The sequence below is a fragment of the Podarcis gaigeae genome (genome assembly GCF_964106915.1).
Source record: "Podarcis gaigeae genome assembly, chromosome: 16".
NCBI lineage: Eukaryota > Metazoa > Chordata > Lepidosauria > Squamata > Lacertidae > Podarcis > Podarcis gaigeae.
Genome location: NC_139693.1, coordinates 21,907,680 through 21,926,333, shown reverse-complemented (window position 1 = coordinate 21,926,333; position 18,654 = coordinate 21,907,680). Strand labels below are relative to the sequence as shown.

At 46.8% G+C, this 18,654-nt stretch overlaps 1 protein-coding gene across 2 annotated transcripts in view; it reads left to right on the top strand.

Annotated features, from left to right (window-relative positions):
• Positions 1-18,216, top strand: part of DTX1 (deltex E3 ubiquitin ligase 1) — a 51,507-nt gene extending 33,291 nt beyond the window's left edge. For both annotated transcript variants that reach the window (XM_083717280.1, XM_083717281.1), the window contains exons 4-10: positions 7,838-7,899; positions 8,798-8,959; positions 10,319-10,380; positions 11,685-11,843; positions 13,046-13,207; positions 14,664-14,753; positions 17,142-18,216. In XM_083717280.1, the coding sequence (XP_083573406.1) occupies positions 7,838-7,899; positions 8,798-8,959; positions 10,319-10,380; positions 11,685-11,843; positions 13,046-13,207; positions 14,664-14,753; positions 17,142-17,366 (922 nt within the window). In that variant the 3' untranslated portion in view covers positions 17,367-18,216. The remainder of the gene's footprint in view (positions 1-7,837; positions 7,900-8,797; positions 8,960-10,318; positions 10,381-11,684; positions 11,844-13,045; positions 13,208-14,663; positions 14,754-17,141) is intronic.
• Positions 18,217-18,654: the final 438 nt, after the last annotated feature.

Sequence of the window (18,654 nt, the reverse complement as noted above, 5' to 3'; positions counted from 1 at the left end):
GGAGTTAGGGGGCGCAAATTACTGCCTTGCCCCGGGTGCTGACAACCCACGCTACGCCACTGCCCCTGGCCACGCCTCCTCTTCCCTGGCCACGCCTCCTCTTCCCTGCTTTGCACTGCACTCTGAGCGTTTTGCTCAGAGCTGCAGAAGGAGTCCACAAACTCTAACAATACCTCCTGCATCTCTGAATGGAGGATGCAGAGCTGGGGGTGTGAGCATGTGTAGAAACTAGCCTATTGCACAAAGGCAAACTTTGCACTTCTTTTAGCCCTGGCCCTACCCACCACTGGCATGTGGACCTCAGAAGGCACCCCACCCCTGCCCTAGTGGGAGGGGCTGTTGGCTGGGCGGCTGCTTTGCACGCAGAAGGCCTCAGGTTCAATCCCTGACAGCTCCAGCTAAAACATTAGAGAGCAGGTCTTAAGAGTACAGTAGCTGGAGAGGTGAGTAGCTGGCAGTCAGGGAAGGCTGTCCTGTTGCATGCAGATAACCCCTGTCTGAGGCAAAATGAAACTTGTGATTTATTAGAGACATGCCCCAGAAAACCAAGTGCATCCATAGGTGTCCAAGGAGCCTGTGCTCCAGTAGAGCACTCTGCTGGTGGTATATTCTGATGTGAGCCTTGAAGACTACAGGCAGGGGACATAAATAGCTCTCCTTATAGGATTACCCCAGACAAGGCAACATTCTGGGACTGGGCTATAAGCTGGCACACATCACGCTACTACGTTTCACCTAAGACTATGCAGCTGACACAAACGAGATACGTAGCAAGAAGTGGAAAGTCACGTAGGACTCGTGGCTGCAAATTTCTTCTGAGAAGTTGGAATGTTCATGAACATTCCTTGACCCCCTCAGCCACTGAGCCAGTAGTCTGGTTTCTAAATACTAATAGTCATTAGCAATGCGGCTCTATCTATCTATCTATCTATCTATCTATCTATCTATCATCTATCTATCTATCATCTATCTACTGTATATCTATCTATCTATCATCTATATCTTATCTATATCTATCATCTATCTATCTATCTATCTATCTATCTCTATCTATCTATCTATCTAATCTATCTATCTATCATCTATCATCTATCTATATCTATCTATCATCATCATCATCATTATCTATCTATCTATCATCTATCTATCTATCTATCATCTATCTATCTATCATCTATCTATCTATCTATCTATCTATCTATCTATCTATCATCTATCTATCAATCATCTATCTATCTATCTATCATCTATCTATCTATCTATCATCTATCTATCATCTATCTATCTATATCTATCTATCTATCTATCTATCTATCTATCTATCTATCTATCTATCTATCTATCATCTATCTATCTCTATCTATCTATCTATCTATCTATCTATCTATCTATCTATCTATCTATATCTATCAGCCTGTATTTATCTCAGATTTGTATATATGTGGTAAAGCAGACTGCAACTTTTAAAGCAGATATGTAGGGCATGATCTGTTCCCAGTTAAGCACTTCCAAGACCAATTTATTTTGGAGCAGGTGAGACTTACAAGTGCCTAAACCACCGCCACCCCATTCAGATGAGTGGGGCTGGCATGTAGCAGAATTGTTGCCTATAGCCAGAAAAGGCTCCACCTTTTTTGCCGTCTACCCTCCTAGCTCCACCCACGTGTGAAAAACCACCCCATCCTCGTAATCTCCATCCATTATCAGCAGTTGGCCTCCCCCCCCCCTTATCCACCCACTGGTGCGTTACAAAGCCTTGAAGCCACTGACAGAGGAGCTGCGCTCTTCTGTCACTTTCAGAAGGAGATTATGCTCCTTTCTTAAACCGACTGACCTGCTGGTCTCCTAATCCCAACCTAGAGGGGCCGCCCAGCCTGTTTTCTTTCTCAAAGGGGTGGGGAGACAGCCGTAGGAAGGAGCCATGAAGTCCAAGCTAGCAATCAGGTGAGTTTGGATGCAGCGTGTAGATGTGGGTTCAAATCCCGCCATGGCCAATTGCTATTTTTGTGAGGAGTGGCAGAACATCTTTGCATGCAGGAACTCCCAGGTTCAATCTCTGGATAACTTTCCCCCATACATCTCCCCTCGGTAATGACTCTCCTTACCTGGGCACTGCTGAGAGTCCAGCATGCCCCAGACATGCACATAGTCTATACTAAAAACTAGGCTTTGGGGGTTTCAGCTCCAGCCCTCTAGAATCAGTTACTGGGTAAAATTAGACAGAAATCCAGTATAACGATATTTAGGTGCCAACAGAAGATACTTTTTGTTTAAGAAAGCTTTCCCTGAAGTGAGACAACCCCTAGGAATGCTTCTATTTGTGCTTGTAGGAATGGTTTTAGTTGCTTTTAGAATTCGTTTCCTTTCTCTTTGTGTGTTTTATTTTTGTGTATCACTTCAATGGCCACTGTGAAGCAGTTTACAAATTTGTGAGATAAATAAAATCCTCAGATAGGGCTGGGGAAAGGTAAAAAAAAGGGTAAAGGACCCCTGGATGGTTAAGTCCAGTCAAAGGTGACTATGGGGTTGCGGTGCTCATCTTGCTTTCAGGCCGAGGGAGCCAGCGTTTGTCCACAGACAGCTTTCCGGGTCATGTGGCCAGCATGACTAAACTGCTTCTGGCACAACGGGACACCGTGATGGAAGCCAGAGTGCACGGAAACACTGTTTACCTTCCCACCACAGTGGTACCTATTTATCTACTTGCACTGGTGTGCTTTCGAACTGCTAGGTTGGCAGGAGCTGGGACAGAGCAATGGGAGTTCAACCCGTCGTGGGGATTCGAACCGCCAACCTTCTGATCGGCAAGCCCAAGAGGCTCTGTGGTTTAGACCACAGCACCACCCGCATCCCTACTGCTGGGAAAACACCTCTGTCTGAATCCTTGGGGAGCCTCTGGAAGACAGTGTTGAGCAATACTGAGCCAGATCGAAATCAGGATTGAAATCTTGTTGGCCAGCTGAATGCCGGTTATAGCCAAGACAACAAGCGAGCGAACAGGTTGAAGCAAGCAAGCAAAGATAGTCCGAACAGCATGGACCAATGGTCTGACTCTGTGCAATAGACTCCTCCTGTGATAGGACAGGTTCTGGGTTCAATCTCCAATGGTATCTCTGGGTATGTGAATGGCTCCTTGTTTGAAATCCTGGTGAGGTGCTGCCATTCGTGTGCTAGATGGGTCAATGGCATGGCTCAATAGACGGCAGCTTCAGAAGACAGGTGAAAGGCAGGTAGAAGCTGGCAGAGGCACCTGTCTTAAACTTCAGTCTGTGTGAGCAGGACTGAGCCAAATGAGCCAATGGTCTGTCCTCTTATGTCCCTCTTTAATGCAGCCATTTTTCAAAGAAGAAGCATAAGGACTAGAATCTTGATGTTTGTTTAGGGGAAGTGTTGTAGCTCAGTAGGAAAGCCTCTGATTTGTAGGCAGGAGATGCCAAATTCAATCCCTGGCATCTCTGGGTAGGACTGGGAGGAATTCCTGCCTGAAACGCTAGAGGGATGCTGTCAGTCAGGAAGGCAAACTAAGGCCCGGGGGCCGGATCCAGCCCAATCGCCTTCTACGTCCAGCCCGTGGACGGTCTGGGAATCAGCGTGTTTTTACATGAGTAGAATGTGCCCTTTTATTTAAAATGCATCTCTGGGTTATTTGTGGGGCATAGGAATTGGTTAATTCCCCCCCCCCAAAAAAATATATATAGTCTGGCCCCCCACAAGGTCTGAGGGACAGTGGACTGGCCCCCTGCTGAAAAAGTTTGCTGACCCCTGGTGTAGACAATGCTGAGCTAGAGAAACCTCTGATTAAGGCAGCCTTCTGTCATGTTGACAAGGTCTGCCACTGAAGGGTCTTCATCCAAATGTTTGTTTGCCTCCTCCCACTTCCTTTGCAAGTTTATCACAGCAGGGACATCCCTCTGGATTAACCTTCATGCGGTAATTCTAGAGCACTAAAATTGGCCCCCTGAGGAGTTAGCAGTCCCCCCCCCCCGAAATATTGAAATATCAGCTGAGCCATGCACTCACCGAGTGCCCATAGGTAACCCTACGCCCCCTCTGACTCATCTGCCACCCACATTTAATAATACAATCCTCTGATAAGATCGGTCTCTATGTGTTACTGATGATTTGCTATATGGAGCGCTTTGATTTCTTCAATCCTTGGACTGCAAAATGTAGTTGTCTGCGCAGGAAATACTGTCGGCGATCAGAAATGAGTCCTGTAATGAAAAGTCACCAGGAAGGGTTATAGCTCACAGGGGGAGAGCATGTGCTTTTGTGTGCAGAGGGTTCCCGGTTCAATCCCCAATGTCTTCTCTAGGTAGGGCTGGGAGAGTTTCCTGCCTGAAATCCTGGGATGCTTCTGCCTGTCAGTGTGGAAACAAATGGTTCCCAAACTTCTTTTTTACTCCATTCAGGGCTCAAGACAGTATCATCTATACTTCAAGTTCAAACCATCAGTTGATTGAGATCTCTTGTTAAAAAAAGAAAGAAAGACATATTTTCCCCCTTGGCCCATAAGAATGGACCCTATTATTGTTTATTTTCCATTCTTTTGCACTAGTGTTTTACTGTCTTATGTTAGTTTTTATTAATTAGTTTGTTTGAATGATATTATTTATTTCTTTTATGTTGCTTTTTTATGTTGATATTTTGAACATTTCAAGTGGATGTTTTTGAAAATTCCAAGTGGATATTTGTGCAATTTTCAAGCGGATATTTGTGAAAATTTCAAGTGGTTTGGAAATGTGTTTAAATAAATGAAAGCAAGAAAAGTATGCTTCCCCCTTCAGAATTTTTGTTTTCTTCATTTGCAGATATATGCATTTTTAATTGATTGCTTAATTGGCTAAAACCCATGCTGCCAATCAGCTTTCTTTCATTTTAGAATGCTTTTAATTGTTTTTTAAATGTTTTGAATTCTTTAGAATGCTTTTTATTTTATTGTTGATCTATTTGCAATCCTAGACTCCTTTGGGGATGGAGGGCATGATAGAAATACCGTATTTTTCGCTCTATAACACGCACTCGACCATAACACGCACATAGTTTTTAGAGGAGGAAATGCCACCCGTAGTTTTTAGAGGAGTAGGCATGCCACCCGTAGGCATTCCCTCCATAACACGCACAGACATTTCCCCTTACTTTTTAGGAGGAAAAAAGTGAGTGTTATGGTGCAAAAAATACGGTAATTACAATAGTGTCAGATGGCAAGGATGGTTGCTCACGAGTAACCAGGGAGGACTCCGACCTGTCTTTTACAGGTTTTATTTGGTGCAAAAACTATTTACAGTGCAGAACCCCAAATTTCATGTCTGCCTCAATCGCTAACAGAATCCGGGAGTGGCTTTTTACGGTTTTGTCCCCAACATAAGAACTTCGTCACCCCCAGCCTTTTTCTTCCTCCTTTGCGCTTTACCCCTCTGCGCAAGGTGGGCAATGGAAGAGGCGTGTTTCCCTCCTGGCTGGATTGACCAGGAGCGGTGCTGGGGCTCACAGCAGCATCCGCTGACCCCTTTCCCTCTTCCCCACTGGAGGCGTGGCTTTCCCCACCACAGGAAGAGGAACTGCTTTGCAAGACATTCAGAGGATCCCTGTATTCCAACAGCCTCTCTACCTCCCTTCCCTGTTCCGATGGCAGTTCCCTGACAAATAGCAATAACAACAACACTAATACAGTGGTGGGGATGCAGGTGGTGCTGTGGGTTAAACCACAGAGCCTAGGACTTGCCGATCAGAAGGTTGGCGGTTCGAATCCCTGCAACGGGGTGAGCTCCCGTTGCTCGGTCCCTGCTCCTGCCAACCTAGCAGTTCAAAAGCACATCTAAGTGCAAGTAGATAAATAGGTACCGCTCTAGTGGGAAGGTAAACGGCATTTCCGTGCGCTGCTCTGGTTTGCCAGAAGCGGCTTAGTCATGCTGGCCACATGACCCGGAAGCTGTACACCGGCTCCCTTGGCCAATAAAGCGAGATGAGTGCCACAACCCCAGAGTCGGTCACGACTGGACCTAATGGTCAGGGGTCCCTTTACCTTTACTAATACTAATACAGTGGTACCTCGGGTTAAGTACTTAATTTGTTCCAGAGGTCCGTTCTTAACCTGAAACTGTTCTTAACCTGAAGCACCATTTTAGCTAATGTGGCCTCCTGCTGCCACCGCGCCACCGCTGCACGATTTCTGTTCTCATCCTGAAGCAAAGTTTTTAACCCCAGGTACCATTTCTGGGTTAGCGGAGTCTGTAACCTGAAGCGTATGTAACCTGAAGCGTATGTAACCCGAGGTACCACTGTAATAGAGTTCAGTGTGGCACACTGCAACAAAAAGCACTACAAGCTATCTGAAAGACCGTATTCCTTCATACGAACCTGAGATCTTCAGAACAAGTGGAGACCTTCTTATTCCTACGTGCTTTTGTGAATGAACTACTTTTAATGAAAGGGCGGTGCTGTGCTGTTTTTATTGTAAGGATTTGTATATTTTAATAGATCTGAGGAAGAGTTGTAATTCTATTAATTTTGGGGTTTTTTAATGCTTTATCTCCTATGTTTTTAGCTGTTCCTATTTGATCTGCTTCGATAAAATAGGGAAAATATATGGGATAGAAATAAATCATTAACAACCATAATATTAATAAGTGGCCATAGGATTGCAGCCCTGTGTTTCTTAATGGAACTGCATCCCTGATAATGATGCAAACTTAGAATCATAGAACTGAACCGAAATGGCGAAAATAACCGGGAAAATCAGAAACCAAGAAGATAGAAACTTTAATAAGGAATTGGGATTAATAGGTTGTTTAAGAGAAGACTGTAAACAACTAAAAACTTTGGCAGGATTATAGCAACACTTGCAATGTATAAAAAACTAAAGTAAAAATGGATTTTTAAGAAAAATGAAGAAGTTACATGATGCAGTAGAAAAAGTTTGATAATGGAAACCATGGAAGGATGGAGGGAAGTCTAAGGATTCAGGGAATCCTATATGTTTAGGATTATGATTATTGTTTGAATTCAAATGCATGTTGTAAATAAATAAATAAATATAGAATCATAGAACTGAAAAGTTGGAACTGATCTGAAAGATCAACCAGTCCAATCCCCTGCAGTGCAGGAAAGTAAGTAGATGTTAAGTACAGTGGTACCTCGGGTTACATATGCTTCAGGTTACATACACTTCAGGTTACAGACTTCGCTAACCCAGAAATAGTACCTTGGGTTAAGAACTTTGCTTCAGGATGAAAACAGAAATCGTGTTCCTGCGGTGCGGCGGCAGTAGGAGGCCCCATTAGCTAAAGTGGTGCTTCAGGTTAAGAACAGTTTCAGGTTAAGAACGGACCTCCGGAACAAATTAAGTACTTAATCCGAGGTACCACTGTAGATACTTATTTTCCTGCAGTTGCTGTTTATGAGAAGTCTGTGTCGGCATGCAGAGGGCCGGGAGGCCAGCTGGCTAGCCCCGGCTGGGCCGTCTCCTTCCATCCGTCCTGCTGCAAAGACCATCACTTCTGCTCTGACATAAATCAGTGACCCGAGCTTACTCAGCCAGGGCACGCTATCAGCAGATCGAACTGTGTGCACAGAATAGGTGTGAGGCTTGTGGAAGCATACTACAACTACAGATTTATTAATCATAAATCAGGACAAAGAAACATGTCGTCTCTCTCTCACGTTGTCTCAGAGAGAACAGCCAAAAGCAAAAGCTATACACAAGGGAAGTTCGCAGCAAGCTGTGCTGGAATGTAAACAGGCATGTGACACACAATTCCACACGTCTGCCCTTGTGGAGTGGAAATGTCAACAGTCTGATCATGCCCATCCCTTCTCCTCTGTTTCTCTCGTGCAGGGTTCCTGCCCTTCCAGTCAAGAACCTGAATGGCACTGGCCCAGTGCACCCTGCCCTGGCAGGTAAGAGCAGCAGGGACGGTCCTCAGCCTACCTTGAGATGGGGAATGTTGGTGAATGTTTTCAGTTTATCACTGGTTTTAGTCTTTTGAAGGTTTTAAATCAGTGGCTCCCAAAGTGGATGGTACCACACTCCCCTTGGGTGTGGCTTATATTTGTGGCTTATATTTGCGGCCTTACGTATGAAGCCAGGAAATTGGGACAAACAGCATTGGGAGCGTGGTGAAGCGGTGCCCACCCCATGCGTAGTCCCCTGTCCTCTCCCCCAAGGCTGGGAGGGGCGAGAGCGAGGAAGGAGAAAGTAACGCAGCTCGGCTCCCCCCCCCCCCCCGCCCCAAGTATGAAGCCAGGAGCAGCGAGGAAGGGAGCAGCTTATATTCAGATATTTTTTCCTTTTTCCTTTTCACCCTCCAATTTTAAAGCTGCAGCTTATAATTGGGCCAATACGGTATCTATCATATATCTATCATCTATATCTATCTATCTATCATCTATCTATCTATCTATCTATCTATCTATCTATCTATCTATCTATCATCTACCTACCTACCTACCTACCTACCTATCTACTGTACCTTATCTCTTGGCTTATCCACACTTAAAGGAAGAGGTCTATGCTTGGTGTCCAAGCGCTATTGTTCTTGTTGTTTGCCCTGAGCTTTCCCCTCGAAAACCTGCTCTTTACAGCTGAATCAGAGCAAATGCCAATTCGGCTTTCCCATGAATTGACATTTGCTCCAATTCAGCTTATTCATGGGAAAAGCTCCAGAGCAAAAAAATATGGAGGGGTGGGGGTGGCGTTCAGAAATGGAGTTTTAAATTGCGGGCTGTGCCTGGAAAGAGCGAATGATAATACTTCTCTCTCTTTCTCTCTCTCTTTCCTTGTCTTTATTGGGCCCAGGGATGACAGGCATCTTGATGTGTGCGGCAGGCCTGCCTGTCTGCCTCACTCGAGCGCCAAAGCCCATCCTGCACCCACCACCTGTCAATAAGAGTGACATGAAGCCGGTGCCTGGAATCACCGGGATCTGCCGGAAGACCAAGAAGAAACACCTGAAAAAAAGTGAGTTTCTCTGCACCTCTCAATGAGGCCCTTGCCCCATATCTGACTGATACCACAAATACCTAAATTCAGAGCCAGGACCAGGGTCAGTTTCCAACATTTGTGGCCAGGCCCCAAGTCTGTGAGTCTGGGCGTCGCCTGCCATTGTAAAGATCTGGTTTGCATATAATGCTAAACCGTGGTTTGTTGAAGCACACATCTCACGGGCGACCAGACAAACCATGGCTTGTTTCTCCCAAGTTTGGTTTGTTTTCCAGCTGCTCTTGCCTTATAGTTCGGTGAGTGCCTGGAGTGAGATGACCAAACAAACCATGGTTAAGTAAGGGTGCCGGGTTTATACTCACAGCTGTCCATGGAGGCACAGGTCAATTTTGTGTCCAGGGCAGCTGTCTACCATTTCCATCTGGTACACAGACTGAGATCCTACCTGCCCGTGGACTGTCTTGGCAGAGTAGTGCATGCTCTAGTTATCTCCCGCTTGGACTACTGCAATGCACTCTACGTGGGGCTACCTTGGAAGGTGACCCAGAAAATGCAACTAATCCAGAACGCGGCAGCTAGACTGGTGACTGGGAGTGGCCACTGAGACCATATAACACCTGTCCTGAAAGACCTTCATTGGCTCCCAGTACGTTTCCGAGCACAATTCAAAGTGTTGGTGCTGACCTTTAAAGCCCTAAATGGCCTCGGCCCTGTATACCTGAAGGAGAGTCTCCACCGCCCTCGTTTAGCCCAGACACTGAGGTCCAGCTCCAAGGGCCTTCTGGCGGTTCCCTCCTGCAAGAAGTGAAGCTACAGGGAACCAGGCAGAAGGCCTTCTCGATAGTGGCGCCCACCCTGTGAAACGCCCTCCCATCAGATGTGAAGGAAATAAACAACTATCTGAGTTTTAGAAGACATCTGAAGGCAGCCCTGTTTAGGGAGGTTTTTAAATGTTTGATGTTTTCTTATGTTTTTAATATCCTGTTGGAAGCCTCTCAGAGTGGCTGAGGAGGCCTGGCCAGATGGGTGGAGTGTTGTTGTTGTTAATTGTTATTGTTGTTGTTATGCAGAAGGCTACGCCATGGTTAAAGCAAACCAAGGTTTGTAAGCCGCCCAAGACGTCACGTCATGGTTTACTAGGGCAGGAAATAAATCATAGTTAAGGTGCTGACCAAATTTTGCACATATTGCTAAATGCCAAGCCAACATAGGTGAACCTACATCGCAGGGGTGTGGTGAGGATAAAGGTGGGGGGGGACCATGCATGCCAATGAGCTCTTTGAAGGGGATAGAAATGTAATACTGTTTTTTCTTCTAAGAAAGGAAGGCTATATAATAGAGAATGATCTAGTTCCAGTGCTCTTTTATTCTGTACAGGCAAGAACCCTGAAGATGTAGTGAGACGTTACATCCAGAAGGTGAAGAATCCCCCAGATGAGGTGAGCTGGCCGCTATCTCTCAGTCTAACCTACTTCATGGGGTATCCAGTTATGTCACACTAAACTCCCTAGAAGAATACAAAACGTAAGAATAAAGACCCTGGGCAAAGGGCAGGCTAAGATCACAGAGAGAAGCCTGTGTAATAATTCTTTCCCCTGATCCGAGTGGAGTGGGATCTGGAAGCCAAACTATATTAAGAAATGGCTGGAAGATCTGGGTGTGTTTGACCTGGAAAAAGAGGTGACTAAGGGGTGACATGGAAACTGTCTTGAAATAGCTGAAGCAGTGGTGTAGCGTGGGTTGCCAGCACCCGGGGCCACGTGGAGGGATGGGTGAGTGAGAGGGAAATGGATGAAGTACACATTCAACTCTCTAATGGCGTACGCATCACCCAGGAGATCACAGCCGCAGAGATAAGAAAAGAAGAGTTATTCTGTTGTCTGGAGAGGCGGCTTCCTGGTTCGCACAGAGAAGTCATTTTCAAAGGAGCTCAACGGCGGAAGAGCACAGCCTTGTTGAGGCATCACTGGGTGTTGAAATTTTGCACCCCTTGCAATTTTTGCAACTGGGGCAACCGTCCCTGTGCCCCTCGCCCAAATACTACACCACTGAGCTGAAGGGTTTGTCATGCAGAAGATGGAGCAGAAGAGCTCCAGGGGGGCAGGATTGGAACAAATGGGTGGAAATGGCAAGGAAAGGAGATTTGAGCGGAACATTATTTACTGTGGAACAGAGGTATCGAGTGCCCCTTCCCTGGAAGTATTCATGCTGAAGCTGTGCCTGCAAAAAGAAGGAGCAGAAAGAGAGGGGTGTCCCCTGGCCTCTTTCAAAATTGAAGACAGCCCTAGAACGTGTTTTATCCACTGTGTTTACCACTCACCAGTGTTTGAAACTCCCACTGTTCTAGGTGCATTTTGTGACAGGGAATTTCACTAGGGCGAGCAGTTTCTGAGCTCTGGGCACAATACTGCGCCTAAGATTTCAGATTAAAACTGCCGAGTGGAAGGAAAGGAGCACCTTTTTCTGCCTCCCCACTTCCAGCTACTCTCTGAAGTCTGGAGAAGAGACCCTCTTAAGAATATTAGGGGGGGGGGTAGGCAGGAGAAAGACTAGACCATGTGAAAGATGAACATAATATTTTAGCTGTAGTTCATTTATTTTCAGCGTTGTATTCTTGTTATTGCACCTAGACGCTCCGTTGTTGCTCTCATAACCTAGGTTTAAGGTACCATTCAGTGCCTAGCTTTCATAGCTCAGTTTCTAATACTGCCGCTCATATCCCCAATTTGTCTCTCTCCAACAGGACTGCACCATCTGCATGGAGCGGCTGGTGTCCTCATCGGGCTACGAGGGGATCCTCAGGCACAAGGGGGCCAAACCAGAGCTGGTGGGAAAGCTGGGCAAATGCGGGCACCTCTACCACCTCCTCTGCCTGGTTGCCATGTACAACAATGGCAATAAGGTGAGAAATCAGAGGGCAATGGGTGGTTGCGTGAAAGGCATGGGAATGGACTTCTCCCTCCCAACACACCTTTCTCTCGTTTTAAGCCACACAATTTTCAAGGCCTGCTTTCTGAAATAAATAGTAATACAGTGGTACCTCAGGTGGTGCTGTGGGTTAAACCACAGAGCCTAGGACTTGCCGATCAGAAGGTCGGCAGTTCGAATCCCCATGACGGGGTGAGGTCCCGTTGCTTGGTCCCTGCTCTTGCCAACCTAGCAGTTCAAAAGCACCTCAAAGTGCAAGTAGATAAATAGGTACCGCTCCGGCTCCCTCGGCCAATAAAGCAAGATGAGCGCCGCAACCCCAGAGTCGGTCACGATTGGACTTAATAGTCAGGGGTCTCTTTATCTTTACCTCGGGTTACATACGCTTCAGGTTACAGACTCTACTAACCCAGAAATAGTACCTCGGGTTAAGAATTTGCTTCAGGATGAGAACAGAAATTGTGCTTCAGCGGCGTGGCAGCAGCAGGAGGCCCCATTAGCTAAAGTGGTGCTTGAGGTTAAGAACAGTTTCAGGTTAAGAACGGACCTCCGGAACGAATTAAGTACTTAACCCAAGGTACCACTGTACAGTCATACCTTGGAAGTCGAACAGAATCCTTTCCAGAAGCCCATTTGACTTCCAAAACGTTCAGAAACCAAAACGCTCCTGCAGCCAATCAGAAGCCACAGAAGCCCCGTTGGACGTTTGGATTCCAAAGAATGTTCACAAACCGGAATACTCACTTCCGGGTTTGTGGCGTTCGGGAGCCAAAATGTCCGAGTACCAAGGTGTTCAGGATCCAAGGTAAGACTGTAAATAAATAAGGGTAGAGTTGCCACCTTTGGTCAGGCAAAATATGGGACAGGTTGGTGGGGGAACGGGGGGGGCTAACAATTACTTTACTTCGTACAAAAATGACAATGGGTTGTTTCCAGTGCTGGTCATACTCAGAGTAGACCCAATGAAATGTATGGATCTAAGTTAGCAATGCACATTAATTTCAATGACTCACATCCTCCCCACCTGCTGAATTTCTGCCTGTCAGAAGAATGGTAAATGTAGAGAGTTTTAAGCGCCTTGAGGTCCATGGCTATAAAGCAACCTGAAGAATGAGCTTCTTCTACATCTGCCTGTTCCTCTTTCTCCTCCCACCCTGTCTTCCTTTCGCTTGGCAGGATGGCAGTCTGCAATGCCCCACTTGCAAGGCCATCTATGGGGAGAAGACCGGGACTCAGCCCCCTGGGAAGATGGAGTTCCACATTATTCCACACTCGCTCCCTGGCTACATAGACTGCAAAACCATCCGCATCGTGTATGACATTCCTGCAGGGATCCAGGTGAGTGGGATGGGGAAGAGAGAAAGAGAAAGAGAAAGGGAGAGAAAGGGTTGTGGTGGTTGGTTCCTATTTATTTACTTATTTCATTAAATTTATACACTGCTTGATTTTTTTGAAATAAAAACAACCCAACAACCTCAAAGCAGTTTACAGAAAAGATAAAACAATAAAAACAATCAACAACTATAATTCAAGACGTTTGAAAAGTTAAAATAACAATAGACTAAAAGCAGACGAAAACTCACATGGACTTTCTAAACATCAGGGCGGGCCTGTCTACACAAAAAATGTTTTTAGCAGGTGCTAATAAAGTACGGGGACGCAAGGTGGCGCTGTGGGTTAAAGCCTCAGCGCCTAGGACTTGCCGATCGAAAGGTCGGCGGTTCGAATCCCTGCGGCGGGGTGCGCTCCCGCTGCTCGGTCCCAGCGCCTGCCAACCTAGCAGTTCGAAAGCACATCCGGGTGCAAGTAGATAAATAGGGACCGCTTACCAGCGGGAAGGTAAACAGTGTTTCCGTGTGCGGCTCTGGCTCGCCAGAGCAGCAATGTCACGCTGGCCACGTGACCCGGAAGTGTCTCCGGACAGCGCTGGCCCCTGGCCTCTTAAGTGAGATGGGCGCACAACCCCAGAGTCTGTCAAGACTGGCCCGTACGGGCAGGGGTACCTTTACCTTTACCTTTAATAAAGTACAGTGGAGGCACCTGCCTGATATCAAGAGGCAGGGAGTTCCAAAGTATATGTAGGTGCTGCCACACTAAAATGCCAAGTTCTTACAAATGCCAAACAGGTACTATGTGGCAGCTATAACGGTGGTATTTCTGCCGATCAAAGCAGTCGAGTAAGCATCTGTGGAGTGAGGTGATTTTGCAGGTAAACTGGTCCCAAGTTCTTAAGTGCTTTATATACTAAGAGGTACACTTTCAGCTTGACCCAGTAGCAAACTGGCAGATCACTGTGTTGATAGCAATTGTGCTGGAGCATTCTGCACTCATTGCAGCTTCCAGATCAAATGCAAGGGAAGCTCCACATAGAGTGCATTGCAGTAATCCAGGGTTTGATTTATTAGTTGCAAAATGCAAAACCTCTCTAGGCAGCTTACATATATTTTTACACACACACACACACACACACACACACACACACACACACACCGTAATTGCCCGAATATAAGCTGCACCTTTAAAATTCCGCAGGCATTCACACCTGTTCTGTTTTACCATATGTCTGTTTCAGCAGCGATATCGTAAAAGCCCATTGTTGTAAGGTTGCGAATTTAAGCTGCAGTTTAACTTTTCACGGTCAGAATTTGAGGGGTGGGGAGTGCGGCTTATATTTGGGTCAATATGGTATATTTAATGAACTTTTCACGATATACCCAGGGGCAGGAAAACCATGTTGCCCTTGCCCCTGACCTTTGCCGGTGCAACGTGTAACTGAGACCTCTTGCTTCACCAGGGTCCCGAGCATCCAAATCCTGGGAAGAAGTTTACTGCAAGGGGCTTCCCTCGCCACTGCTACCTTCCTGACAACGAGAAAGGCAGAAAGGTAGGCAGCTGAATTTCCACTGGGCTCTGGGTGGGGCCTTCAGTACAGAGGAGAACATTTCCAGGCTTCCCCTCAAAATCCAACTTAGCCGAGCGCTGAGTTTCCGGCATTTTGCTTCTTCAAAGACCCCTTTGGGGCCAAAGCCCCAAAACCTGTCTCTGCTTTTCAAAGCCTATTTCTGAAGCCATGAGGACTAGGTGCTTGCCCATTTTGTTTTAAAAGGTCAGGATCCTCAGGGTACCTCGTTTCAAAATCAACCGAGTCATAGATCTTTGTTCCAAAGCCGTGCTCTTAGGACAGCAGCAATGGGAGGAAATGGTCGAAAAGGCACTGGTATGCAGGGGCCCTGATCCAGCTGGTACATAAAGGTGGCGGAAAGGATGCCTGCAACTTTGAGTGATGCTTTTAGTGTCAGGCAATAGTTTGGCCTTGAGCTAGCTACACCAATCATTTTCGGGGTGGGCTGCCTCTTGTTTTCTAATGGGGTATTTATTCCCTGCCTGTGAAATAGTGGTTGGGATACTGCCAGGGAGACAAAGGCCATCATGCCTCCACGTCGATTCCGGACGATCCATCAACCTCCCGTAGAAACGCAGTTTTAGTCAATTAGCGACACAAGCCTCAGAAACATCTGTCCACATTCCAAGGACTGGTGCACGCCCTTTGCAGAGTTTGCACAACGAAAGATGCACTCAGGAGAGCATTATTTACAACTTTTTTCAGCGTTGGTCAGAACAAAGAAAAACATGACTGCCTGCCTGCGTGTCCAGGCACAGAGAGAGAAACAAAAGCTATATACAAAACAGAAACATCCTGTGAACAGGAAATACGCAGGCTGTGACACAACAAACTGTTCCCTTATTAAGGTGGAACGGAAATATCCTAACAGAATGTCCCAGGTTCAACCCCTGATATCTCCAGGCAGGGCTGGGAGAAACTCCTGTCTGAAACCCTGGAGAGCCACTGTTGCTCAGAGTAGACAGTGCTGAGCTAGATCTACCAATGGCCTGACTCAGCACTTTTTTCAGCCTCTGCCGTGTCATGGTTGGGATGTATGCAAGGGACAAAAGAGAAGGGTCATTGGTTTGGGAGCTGGTTCATGCCGGGCTGGCTCAGTGCCAGGAGTTCTTGTTTGTGGGCTCCGGAAAACGGTATCGGAACTGCACTCAAAGCCCTGGTTTGACTCAGTTGATTTGTTTATTCGTTTATTTATTATTCCTGCATCTTTTACTGTAATCTGTCCATTGTATAATCATAGCACAGTGGTACCTCAGGTTACATACACTTCAGGTTACAGATGCTTCAGGTTACAGACTCCGCTAACCCAGAAATATTACCTCGGGTTAAGAACTTTGCTTCAGGATGAGAACAGAAATTGTGCTCTGGTGGCGCGGTAGCAGCAGGAGGCCCCATTAGCTAAAGTGGTGCTTCAGGTTAAGAACAGTTTCAGGTTAAGAACGGACCTCCGGAACAAATTAAGTACTTAACCTGAGGTACCACTGTATCCTAAATTCATGTTACTTTACAAGTGTCATCGTATTCCTGCCAATGATTTCATGGTTTACAGTGGTTTCTCAATACTGTACTTTTCCGTATATAAGACTATGTTTTTTTCTTTAAAAATCATGCTAAAAACTGGGGGTTGTCTTACACATGGGTAGTGCATAGGGTGGACGTTTGATTAGCTGCTTCCGTGGTTGTCAGCTGCTATTATTGTGCCTGTTATTGGTCGCTGCATCAATGGGTGGTTGGCAGACTCTGCCAGTGATGGGACAGACAGGAGGCAGATTTTGTGGTGAGCGATTTTTGGCAATTCCCCATAAAAAAAGCTCAACAACCCTGGGTAATCCCCCCCAACCCCCCCCCCAAGCTCAACATCTCTGGGCAATCGTCTGCAAAAAAAAAAAGCTCAACAGCTCTGTGCAATCTCCCCCCATTTTCTTAAAATTGAATCCCCCAAAACAGGGGTCGTCTTATACATGGGCGTCTTATAGACAGAAAAGTATGGTATGTTAGAAAGTTACAGTAATACCTCGGGTTAAATATGCTTCAGGTTGAGCGGTTTCAGGTTACGCTCCGCGGCGACCCAGAAGTAACGGAGTGCGTTACTTCCGGGTTTCGTCATTTGTGCATGCGCAGATGCTCAAAATAACGTCACACACATGCGCGGAAGCGGCGAGACACGGAGATGTGCAGTCGCATGTTACGTTCTACTCAGGATGCGAACGGAACGGATCCCGTTCGCATCCAGAGGTACCACTGTATTCCAGTCTTTTAACTTCCTGGTTTCCGATCTTTCCCTTCAGTCTTGCTGTTTCTGCATATTCCGTCAGCTTGGTCTGCCATGGTTTGACTCAGTTTTAAGTAAGTCAGCTTCTTACGTTGCAGGTCTTGAAACTCCTGATTGTGGCCTGGGAACGCCGGCTGATCTTCACCATTGGGACATCCAACACGACAGGCGAATCCGACACGGTGGTGTGGAACGAGATCCACCACAAGACCGAATTTGGGTCCAACCTCACCGGCCACGGCTACCCCGACCCAAACTACCTGGACAACGTCCTGGCGGAACTGATGGCCCAGGGGGTCTTGGAAGCCAACCTGAAGGACTGAAGAGGCATTGCAGCTGCTCTTTCCCAACCACACTTTTGCCATGGGCGTTGCGTGGAAGCACGAACACTGCCTGAGTCCGTCCGTCCGTCTGTGTGTGCGCGTGTGTGCGTGTCTCTGTTGATCAGCTCTCAACCAGCATATCGGGATAAGCCTGGTCTTCAAGACCTCTCATGTTGCCAGTCTTCACCTCTCCAACCTGGGTCTTCAGCTTGGGTCTTCAGCCGGGTCTTCACTTCTTCTCATGTTCTTGGTCTTCACTTCTCCAGTCAGATCTTCAGCCAGGCCTTCACATGCCGTGTTGCTTCTGCTGCCTTGACTATGGATGATCTCCACACAGCGATGCCAGACATGGCCAAAGGAAACCACAGGGCGGTCCTCTCCCTCCAGGACCAAGGACTGTCTAGATCATTCCCAAGTTTCCCCACTGGAGGAAGACCACCCAAAACTGCGCAAGTGAGCAACTGAAGCACTCTGCTCTCCTTTTTTCTTTTATATATGATATATACATACATAACACAAACCCCTATATATTCTTGGCAGTCTGCAATATTCCTCTTGTCCTGAATGTGTTTGCACATTACACTGTCCTATATTACATATCTGCCGCTCTGTAACAGGATATCATATGTAATAGAGGAGATATATGAAGCCAAGTGTGGAAGCGTTGGTCCTCCTGCTCGCCCCTTCCCGGGAAAACTCTTGGTTCTTTCTGCATTGGTGACTCATTTTGCCTTTGTGATGGCTTTGCCACTTTGCCAGGAGGCAGTAGAAAGGAATTCTGGCTTGGGAAGCTATGGGTTGCTGTATCCACCTAAGCCCTACTCAGAGTAAACCCATCGAAATCAATGGACCTAAGTCAGCCCGGTTCATTCATTTCTGAGGGTCTGCGGCGTGTAGGACCTAGGATGGGCTACAAGCCTAGGATGGCCAAAGAGAGGTGTGACATCTTAATGACAGGCACGGCAGTGTCCCTCACCTCAGCTTTGCAAATTGCCTTACACACACAAGCACGCTGGTCTTTATGGCCAGCCCCTGGAGAGTTTACTGCCTAAAGCAAAGGTTGAGATGCTGCCGCCTCCTGTTCCATCAACTGTCCGCTAGCATTCAGTCCGCTAGCAAAACCCTCTCGATCTCGCTCTGCTGGCCTTCACCTCTCCAACTGGGTCTTCACATCTCATGTTCCTTTGGCTGCCTTTGCTGCCCAGCAATGTTTCTGAATCCCAGTTTCTGGAAACCACAGGATTGCGTTCGAATTCTGCTTGCTGGTTTCCCACAGATATCTGGTTGG